General features: G+C 37.9%; 3 protein-coding genes across 3 annotated transcripts; 1 reads left to right on the forward strand and 2 right to left on the reverse strand.

The window, feature by feature from the left end:
• The first annotated feature begins 24 nt into the window (after positions 1–24).
• Positions 25–5,215, forward strand: LOC113686472 (peptidyl-prolyl cis-trans isomerase D). Its single transcript, XM_027204093.2, has 11 exons — positions 25–220; positions 783–923; positions 1,097–1,203; positions 1,738–1,926; positions 2,610–2,732; positions 2,919–3,025; positions 3,135–3,269; positions 3,559–3,616; positions 4,186–4,272; positions 4,361–4,403; positions 4,894–5,215. The coding sequence occupies exons 1-11, from the start codon at positions 163–165 to the stop codon at positions 4,983–4,985; spliced, it is 1,140 nt and encodes a 379-aa protein (XP_027059894.2). The 5' UTR covers positions 25–162; the 3' UTR covers positions 4,986–5,215.
• Positions 5,207–7,699, reverse strand: LOC113686471 (mitochondrial ribonuclease P catalytic subunit). Its single transcript, XM_027204092.2, has one exon. The coding sequence runs from the start codon at positions 7,601–7,603 to the stop codon at positions 6,026–6,028; it is 1,578 nt and encodes a 525-aa protein (XP_027059893.2). The 5' UTR covers positions 7,604–7,699; the 3' UTR covers positions 5,207–6,025.
• Positions 7,700–8,501: 802 nt separating this feature from the next.
• Positions 8,502–10,313, reverse strand: LOC113686485 (mitochondrial ribonuclease P catalytic subunit). Its single transcript, XM_027204106.2, has one exon. It carries the CDS (start codon positions 10,108–10,110, stop codon positions 8,737–8,739), a length of 1,374 nt encoding a protein of 457 aa, XP_027059907.2. The 5' UTR covers positions 10,111–10,313; the 3' UTR covers positions 8,502–8,736.
• Positions 10,314–10,321: the final 8 nt, after the last annotated feature.

Here is a 10,321-nt window from a genome sequence, read left to right on the forward strand (position 1 = left end):
ATGATGTCCCGTGGACAATCAGCTGATTCAGCGGTTTCTCTTTGGTACCATGTGACACAACACATGTGACAGTACAAATTTTTTTGTCTGTACTCGTGTGCGGAGTTCCTTGTCAAACCTCATTTGTGTCCTCAATATTTTTCTGCAGAATTCTTTGCTAAAATGTCCGAGAATGAAAACCCGAGATGTTTCTTTGACGTTTCCATCGGTGACGAGAGAGGTAAGGAACCAGATTTTCTCTTTCCGAAGCGATGATTAAAAACGAAATTACAACATGTGCAAGTTAGTTTCACTGATCCATGCTCAAAATTAATTGAAAATCTATATAGTAGAGTGCAAATTGAGTGATAGCTGTGCATTTTGATGTGGTCTGAAAAGGAGGTCTTTATGGTGTTGTAGAACTCTTAAGGCCAAAATAGATTAATTTTCAAAATTTGCTGCAATTATCATTTGTCAACTATTTTTGATCGACTCAAGCTTAAAATGGTTCCATGCTTGATCTGTGTTAAAGTTAAGGTTACCATGCAGAAACTTGCTTTGATGGTACTTTGTACTTTATTGCTTGATTAAATGTGCCCCTCCCCACAGGGGGTTGTTGAAACATTTCTTTTTTTGGGAGGGGGGGTGGTGTCTGAGAAAAAATTGCAAATTTATCAAGGATAATATGAAGGGAAACCTAAGAAGTAGCATCCATGGCAATAGAATTGAGTGCCTCTTTAAACAAACCAGGACCCTGAATTGAGTTTTTGATCATGTCACTATCTACCTTTGTCATTTATCAGTGGGTAGAATAGTCTTCGAATTATATGCTGACAAATGCCCAAAGACTGCAGAGAACTTTCGGGCTTTGTGTGTTGGAGACAAAGGGAATGCTTCTATATCTGGGAAACCACTTCATTACAAAGGCTGCACCTTTCACAGAAGTAAGTACTTTCATATGTTGTCCTGCAATAACTCATTACAGACAATCTTGTGTTAGGTATGATTTGCCAGTCTTTATCATTTTTTCATAATTATATTTATACCATAATAAACACAGCCAATGACAGTGTAGGAAAACTGTTGCTTATTTGACAATTTTGATTTCTGGCTTTAGTCATTAAAGGTTTCATGGTGCAGGGTGGAGATTTCACCAATGGTGATGGAACTGGGGGAGAATCTATCTATGGTGAAAAGTTTGAGGATGAGAACTTTGAATTAAAGGTAGGAAATGTTTCCTTGGGGTTTTTTATGGCTTATTTAGTTAAGAAGAAAAGTGTTTTAAAATTCCTATATTTTGCTGATCTCCCATCTCTGGTATTTTGTCCATGACCAATCTTGCTTTGTTGCAACATGCCATGAGTTTACCATTAGGTAGTTAGGAAGGTACACTGTAGGGAACATTTTTCTCATAAATCACTGGGGTGTAAGGTTCAATGCCACTTAAAGGTGCAAGCCCAAGCTGCAAAACCCTTCAGTCAGCCTTTTGTCCTACGAGTTAGGACTTCTGTCAAGTTACATGAGTTGGGTGTGCAAAATTTGGCCTCACCTGTACAATGATGCACAATTACCAAAAAATCTTCAAAATTTTGCATAGCACTAAACATTGCACTTAAAAAGTTTTTCTTAGTACAAGCATTGCTTTTAAATCCCCAAGACTTCCAAAAACTTTCATAGACTACTCTAGGGTTGTTTTCCTTCAAAAACAGTCAAGAAATCCCTTGCTTTAACTTTTTTGTTTTGTTTATCTTATCACAGCATGATGAACGTGGCCTTCTTTCAATGGCAAATGCTGGTGAAAACACTAATGGTTCACAGTTTTTCATCACAACGGTACCAACATCACATCTTGATGGGAAGCATGTTGTCTTCGGTAAGGTCACCAAGGGATGGAGTGTTGTTAAAGAACTTGAAAATACACCTGTGGATGAAAGTAAACCTAAAAAGGTGCGTCACTGATACTGTTTTATCATTAGCTCTTTGACCCTTAAGAATGACAAGCATCTAATTTCTCCTTACATTATCACCCCGCAAATCACACTTTGAGGTCATGAGAATGAAGGAATTGTTGGTCTACTAAAGAAGCTGTTGATTGTTGAACAAATTCTCCTTGTCAGGACCCTAGGAAATGTATGGATGACAGTGTGGAGAATATGCATACTGATGATAGCAGGGTGCAGAGGGTTTATTGGTCTTCCTGTAGCCTTGTAACCTGGGGCAGCACCTCAACCCTTTCACTCTACAGAACTAAATGCTACTTCTCTGTTCTGTATGCCCTTCTTTTCTCATAATTTTGGTGCTTAGAGTTTGTTGTTAAATGAAAAAATTTTATCAGCTGATTTATTTCTTCCTCTCATCACCTTTAATTTCTGCTTGAAAATGTATTAAAATTTTTAAGAGAAATATATGTGGGGTCACTTTTGGAAGTAAAAGAGTTAATGGGCCATTTCTGATATTGAAAGAAGGCAAGCCAGGAACATTGCCAGGTCTGATATGCAAGGTGCATAAATCAGTTTCAAATATTTTGATGTGGCTTAGGGTTTAGGGTAATGTGTAATTGTGTTAATGAGGCAAATAAAAGATGATGGTGATGATTTGATCAGATTTAATTGTGTCATTTCCTCTCTTAGCCATGTGTCATTGAGGACTGTGGTGAGCTGCAACCAGGGGAAGATGATGGCATATGTGCTGATGATGGAACAGGAGACAAGCTTCCAGATTGGCCAACAGACTCTGGTCTAGATTTCAGCAAGGTAGTCTCTTAGTTGCAAATGTAGGGGCTTCATTTTTCCACATTTTTTCATTCATTAGATAAGATAGACAGAACAAGCTTAATACTAATCTTAAAGGCATTTTTATTTTTTTAACATGATTGTGTACCTATAGCATAGCAAATGGATGTCCTAAATTTGCTGAAAGTGGAGTTGTTGTTATTTCAGCCCGAAGAAGTATTAGCTGCAGCAGAGGCACTGAAGGGTATTGGAAATGAACAGTTCAAGGCCCAAAATTATGAACTAGCCAAAAAGAAATACTCCAAGACACTGCGGTAAGATGAACTTAAATTGTTTTTTAAGCTATCGCCTCAAATTTTTTAAAGAAAAATGACAGAAAAGGGGCCTTAAGTCTTGATCAGTGACTTTGTCTCTATCCTCTAGCTATCTAAATCACTCTGATTCTGATGAGGAAACATCCTCAAGTGAAGAAGAAGGGGAAAAAGCTGAAAAAGTAAAGGAAGAAAATATACAGGAGGAGAAGATACAATCCTTGACAATAAGTTGCTTTTTAAACAGGTGAGGCTATACACCAAGAACCCTCTTTTAATTTATCTCAAGCCAAACATTTCCTGATGTATTGCACTGTACTTATGTGTATCAGCACAAACATTATTTTAGAATAGTCTGCAGATCATAAATTTCTCCACTAACAAGTAAATCTTCTTGTGATTCCCTTATTGAAAAACAAAAATTGGTGGATTAAAAGTATGGATTTTGTGTATGGTGAAGAATTTAGCCATTTTTAATTACATTTTTAGTCTTTCAAGAAAAAGGTATCACAGATTGTTGAATTTAACATTTACAGAGCCTTTTGTGAAATTAAGCTGGGAGACCATGCAGGAGCTGTAGAAGATTGTAATGAGGTACAGTTCATTTGTACTTCAAACTACCAACTAGAGAGTTTGAAACATCTGTCACATGGTAGAAGCAGTGTTCCTTGGAAAGTTTGCAAGGACAAATTGACAGTTGCCACCACAAATCGGCATCAAGAGCTGCCTTGTGTAACATGCAGCTAAAAATCATTCCCTCTGTCCCTCTGATGAAGGGCTAATGCTTGAAATATCAGCTTTGAAACTCTTCATGGTGGCCAATTTGTGTTAACTCAGTTGATAATATCAAACTACCTTGTTGTACTCTTCTACCAACACAGCTCCACAATTTCTTTTGAAACCAACTCCCAATTAAAATTAATGTTTTAAAGTGTTATTAAGATCTCCATACCAGTTGCAGTACTTCTGTTTTAGTTACCCCACTGGTTATCCCTGGTCTCAGGCCTGTGTACATCTGCCCCCTTCCCTGTGGAAAAAAAATCCTTTCTCCCCCTCGTTTTAGGAGAGGGAAGCTCTAATGAGATTATGTCAACTTTTTAGCCTTTCTTTTCTTGTAAAAATACAAATTCAAGGAAAATCATGCATATTTTTTCTTCTTCAAGGTGCTGGATCTTGATGATAAAAATGTAAAAGCTCTCTACAGAAGAGGACAGGCTAAAATGAACATGCAAGACTTTGATCAAGCGATGGTACCCGCTCTTTCTAGTGTTTTTTAGGTTTTTGACATTTAATTCAAACAATTGAGATGAATACCCTTTTTTTGTTGTTGTTTAACAGGTTGATTTTCAGGCTGCTGCTAAATTGGAACCTAATGACAAGAGTAAGTTTCTTTATTTCCTTGAATAAGTTAGTGTTCATGGAGCTTCTTTTTAACCAATAAATATTATTTGTCAACCACCTCTAACAAGGGTGGACATTAGTAAGAAATATTTCAAAGTAGGAAGATAGGTACATTTTAAATATGTCAAGTTGATCAGTAATATGCAGTCCTGTTGTTGAAGGAATTTGGATTTAAGACAATCTACCACACAGGTAGGTTGTGGGGGGAAATCCATTTGTTGGGGCCCCTCCTTCACTGCTAAGGTACTGCATTTGTTGTAGAGCTGAGTTGTACAAAACCCTGTTATAATGTTCCTTGGGTGCAAAGCTATGACATTGCCATGTCAGTTGCATTTGTTGTCAAGCTTATTGGGCTTTGAACATTGTCACCCAACTCAATCATTCCCAGTCAGAATGTGGTATCATACCAGTAAAAACAAGTTAGTTATACTGGTGAAATAATTTAGATTTGCACTCTTGGTTTTTTTCAGGCATAAAGAATGAGATGGCAAGACTAAAGAAGTTAAAGGAGGAGCAACGCAACAAAGAAAAACAAATCTATTCAAAGATGTTTGGCAAATGACCAAAACTTGGCAATGTTTGCGGAACTTTACCCTTTAAACTTTGCCCTATTCAAGTGAGGTGCTAAAGCAAGATTTACAGCCATGTTTGCAGGCAAAGCTTACATTACAGCAAGTGAAGTGGTTAACATTTGCTCAAATCACGTGTTCACTTTTTCTATAAAGTGTAGTTGTAACTTGACTAATTACCAGGTGGAAAGTAGTTTAAGATTAAACAGTGAAACAATGCAAAGTGGTTTATTGTATAATTTACCAGTTGGTTTTGCCCATCTTTTTTAGGGAGAAAGGAGGGGTTACATTATCAGTAAACTAACAAAGTACAGTATCCACAACACCAGAAATTATGAACCATATAATGATCTAGTCTTCTTCACAGATTTTGTTGGGGCCACCATGCAACATGTCCTATTTAACATTAGGGCCTAACACACTCACAGGATGGCAATGTTGAGGAAAACAGCAAATAAAAACTGAATTTCTAGTTTTCTTTAAAATTCCATGAATGGCTGGATGCGTTTATCCTTTTCTGATAGCACCTACCAAATATTCCAAGATTACATAAAATACCATGATTTTCAGGAGAAGGCCCAATCTTGGACAGGTGCTTGGCATGAACAACATTAACCCTTTACATCCCATGAGTGACCAAGACAGAATTTATCCTTACAATATCAAGACAATATAAGGCAGAAAAGTGACAAGAAAAAGGAAAAATATCAATTAGGGGATTACCTATTAGTTGATCCAATACCAAATTCTCCAAACTAAGATCACAAGAACTGTATGGTAGACAGTAAGGAGAAATACCAATGAGATCTTGGGAGTTAAAGGGTTAAGACATGCAAGGGACACATCACATGTGAATTTTGGCCTTTCTTTGACTAATTCAAATTAATCCTACCCAGTTTGAACTCAAGCTTGGCATACAAGTCTCAAATACATGCACTTTACATTTGTATCACAAAGTCAGTCAACCCTGTCTTGATGTTACACCTTTGAAGTTATCTTTATTTGTTGTCGATGAGGATGTATTTATTGTAGGCTAATTTTTGATTTGTGATCTCTTAATTCCTGATTTTGTCGCACATCTCCATGATCGATCCTCAACAGGGAAGTGCCAGGAGTTGCCACTACGCTGCACCACTGGATCAACTTTTTGCCTGAAAAATTCCAGTTTCCCTCTTTCATTGACTGTGAAGGATACACAGTTTAGTCTTGTCCATCTTAAATATGTCCACCAAACATTGCTAGGAAGCAGAAGGCGATGATCTCTGAGTCTGTCATTGGTGACAACCTCAACTTGTTGCATTCCACTGAAAGCTGCAGCATATAAAACATACAAGTCATCATTTTTAAACTTGTTCCTGAAAACAGCACAAACATCTTCAAGCTTGTAGACAGAAGTTCTCCAAGCTTTGTTTACTATCACAAGCACTTTCTTTTTTTGTGCTGCAAAGTGATGTGCCGTGGCCACCAGCCTGTCTGTGGAAAATGACATATGTGCTCCTGAGCCATAGGCGGCAACATTCATGCCATCAATTACCACATCAAATGGTCCTCTTCTTTGAATAAAGCTCTTCAATTCTTCCAACTCTTTCTGTATTTTCTTGTCCAGATTTTCACCTGCCACTTTGGAAATAACCAGTTGAGGGCTGTTGGACAGTTTGATTAGCTCCCTTTCCAATTGTTGTATATCTCCTGGGAGGATGCCACTCATCAATTGATTTCCACAAGATGAGCATGTTCCTACTTCACTTATTCTGCTGTATTTCCACTTCCAGTGATAAACAGGGTCGTGATTCAGCCAAGAGCGAACTGCTACAAGCAATTTAACCGGTAACCTTTCACCAGTTTGTTGAAGATAACTAAAAACCATATTTGACATTTTGTTGTGATGGTTTGTATCAACTTTGCCTTCCTTACCATGATCGTTCTCTTTAACTGGGAGACTTTTAGGGTTAAGAAGCAATTCAATCATGTCTTTGATTGGCGCAGACATGTTTTCATTAATTCCGAAATTTTCCAACCTTTCTAGTTTCTCCTCAAAGACCCGCAAAGCTTTTCTCGATTGTCCCCTCTTGGCCATAGAGGTAATGATATAATCATAATGACGAGTGTGGTGAGCTATATTACTTTCCACAATGGCGTGCAGCATGCCGACAGCCTGGTCAAAAAGTCCCCGATTGCTGTAAGATTTAATCATCGAGAATTTAGCTCCTTCGCCAATGAAAACAGCATTTCGTTTAATGTCTTCGTACAGCTTGTCTACAGCTTCATGTTCATTGTGTTGCACAAACAAATGTAATAGCCAAGAGTAACAACCGTCTATTTTCCACGACTCTCCACCGTTCCTGCTCTCTTCAAATAGCTTTACGGCATCCGTTACCTTACCAGTCTTAATGTAGTGTTTCATCGTCGTTTCAGTCTCTACATTTTGGCCGTTTCCATGGGTATGAACGGAAGTTGAAGCTTTTGAAGATAGAAAGGATCTGAAAAGCAGACACGTGCTTGTTACACAAGCTCTCTTTCTCGACGTAAGACACCTCAGCCGAATCATACCGGGTTCTCGTTGGATAAAGCAGCTGAATGTTCCTAAACTGTTTCCAAAAACAACAGTCATACAACAGTTAAGAAGATAACAAAGACATGGACTGGTCTGTTTCTGTCCTTCCCCGCTCTCTGTTCCCTGTGCTCCTAAATCATCATGAAACTGCAGTCATCTAATCAGCGGCTACCAAGTTAGTGCCAGTTGATGCTCGAGTTTTAGTTCCGCTCTAGGAACGCCTGTCTGAATTAAACACGACGCTCACTTTGCGAGAGAGTGGTCAATTAACGCTGTTTCTTAATTTGTTCCTTTAAAATTTTGCGCGGGAAATAAGCGTGTAGCCAGCCGAAACGGATTCTCTCTGCCATGTAAATATTTGTTTCTTTGCTTTTAGAAGTTCTCCATGAATTACATATTGTGTTTAATGGTACTTTCCTAGAACAGTTCTGTGTTTCTTTATCACTACCAATTAGGTTTTCCCTGATAAAATGACATTTCCCAGTAAACAGCCTAAACTTTCAATATCATCTCAACCCACTAAAAAATCTCACATGAAACTAAATGCTATTGTTGGTAAATTTCCACACAACTCCCATGCTTTGACATTAACTACCAATCAAATTTGCCTTATGTTGCCTTGAGCTTCACCCCATCATGTGTCATTTTCCTGTAAACAACCTTCATTTTATCACATATTCCACAAGGCATTTGAACTTTTGAAGACCAGCTTGATCAAAGTAAAGGTAAGATCTGCCACTGTGACTTTCTTGTAGACCTTGGGAAAACTTGACAGTTCTGATTCAAATTCCCCTCCCCACCTAAGCAAGATTGAAATTCCCTGCCCCATGAGTACAGATGACAGTAAAATGCCCATGGGTAGACAGGGAGGAAGAGGGGGGAATTTCAAACTTTGAATTAATTGGCACATAACGGAAATACATAACTTAAGGAAAGAAGAAGTTCACAACTATCATTTAACAAAAAGCCAATTTTTTTCCTCCAACAGTAATAACATTTACATAAGTGCCCAAGGGTGACCTGAATCACATAATTTATCTTAACATTTACATAAGTGCCACAGGGTAACCGGAATCACATAATTTATCAAATATACCATTATATTTGTTTACTGGAAGAGCCATTCAGTTATGCCTCAATAAACAAGTTTCAAAATTCTCTATTGTACATAGCTTTTAAAAAATGTGCATTTAAAATAAATTTTTGAACCGTTTTGATCTTCTTGAACACCTCCATGCTTCATTAGCAACAGGAAAGTGCCATGAATTCCCATTGTACTGCACAACAGGGTCAACTCTATCTCTGAAAAATTGCAGTTTTCCTTTTCCTCCTTTTGTAAAGCTTACACGGTTTAACCGTGTCCATCTTGAGAATATCCATCCTACTTCAGCTGGGAATAAAAGGCGGTGATCTCGGAGTTTGTCATTGGTGACAACCTCAACATATCGCAATCCACTCATGGCTGCAGCATACAAAAGGTACAAATCATCATTTCCAAAGCTGCTCATGAAAACAGCACAATTAGTAGTTTTGAGAGCCCTAGTGGCTTTCCTATTTTCCAGTTCTTTCTTAGATAATACAACCATAACATTCTTCTGTTGTATGGCAAAGTGATTTACCATTTCTAATAACCTGTGTGATGATAACTTAAATTTTGATTCTGTGCAAAGGACATTCAAGCCATCAATAATTACGTCAAATGGCCCCTTTTCTTTGACAAACATCTTCAATTCTTGTATCTCTTGGTACATCTGGTCTTCTAAACTTATATCGTTCAGTTTAAAAGTAGACTTCTGTGGAATTTCAAAAAGCCTTAGGATTTCAAATTTCAACTGGTTTACATCCTCTAAGGGTAAGCGGTTTATCAACATATTACCACAGAAAGAGCATTTTCCTGCTTCACTAATTGTGCAGTTCTGCCAAGTCCAGTAGTTATTTGGATCATGCATGAGCCACGAGTGAATTGCACGAATTAATCTTAATGGTAATCTTTCCCCATTTTGTTCAAGATAACGAAACACCATCTGTGATGTTCTAGTATGACGATGTTCATCAAAAACCTCTCCCTTAATTATCAGATTTTCAGGATTGAGGAGCAGTTCAATCATTTCCGCGACGTATTCACTTAAGTATACTTTGGTTGGAAAGTGTTGTTGCCTCTTCAATTTCTCCTCGAAGACCTGTATGGCTTTTCCTATCTGTCTACGCGTTGCCATACTGGTTATTACCAAGTCATAAGCATCTGTGTCGTAAACCTTAAGATTGACGATGGAACGCACAATTTTCATGGCTTGTTCGTAAAGTCCCCAGTCGCAGTAAGATTTCAGCAATTTAGTCTTGTTTTGTATATTACTGGATTTAGTATAATGTTTGATGGCTTCAAATAACTTCACAGCTCCTATAATATCTCCGTTGCCATTTTCCTTCGTTTCAGAATCCAAATTTTGGCCGTTTTCAAGGGTCTTACCGTAATGTGGAGCCTCTGAAGACAGAAACGTTCTTTGAAACGAACACGTGCTTACGTAACCACCTCTCCATAATGGTGTAATGTACCTCAGTCGCATATTAGAAGCAGATCTGCCCGCATCAAGCTTTTTTCTTTTCAAATATTATCTCAAAAGTAAGGAATTACTTCACACCTTTAGCCATAAACGGGTGAAGATTACTAATATTTTGTCACCGTAACATTTCCAGAAGAAAGAGACAGTGAAGTTCCTATATATTCTACTCTGTCTTTGGAAAGTCATCGCCTGCATCCTTCGCCCGCAGTTTATA

The sequence above is a fragment of the Pocillopora damicornis genome, chromosome 13 (genome assembly GCF_964200805.1).
Source record: "Pocillopora damicornis chromosome 13, jaPocDami1.2, whole genome shotgun sequence".
Lineage (NCBI taxonomy): Eukaryota > Metazoa > Cnidaria > Anthozoa > Scleractinia > Pocilloporidae > Pocillopora > Pocillopora damicornis.

What these genes read in the sequence shown, in the direction of transcription:
- LOC113686472 (XM_027204093.2), top strand. Translation starts at nt 163, where the DNA reads ATGTCCGAGAATGAAAACCCGAGATGTTTCTTTGACGTTTCCATCGGT. An exon ending in CTGGTCTAGATTTCAGCAAG is followed by an intron (nt 2,733 to 2,918) that starts GTAGTCTCTTAG and finishes TTGTTATTTCAG; the next exon opens with CCCGAAGAAGTATTAGCTGC. An exon ending in ATTGGAACCTAATGACAAGA is followed by an intron (nt 4,404 to 4,893) that starts GTAAGTTTCTTT and finishes GGTTTTTTTCAG; the next exon opens with GCATAAAGAATGAGATGGCA.
- LOC113686471 (XM_027204092.2), bottom strand. Translation starts at nt 7,603, where the DNA reads ATGACTGTTGTTTTTGGAAACAGTTTAGGAACATTCAGCTGCTTTATC.
- LOC113686485 (XM_027204106.2), bottom strand. Translation starts at nt 10,110, where the DNA reads ATGCGACTGAGGTACATTACACCATTATGGAGAGGTGGTTACGTAAGC.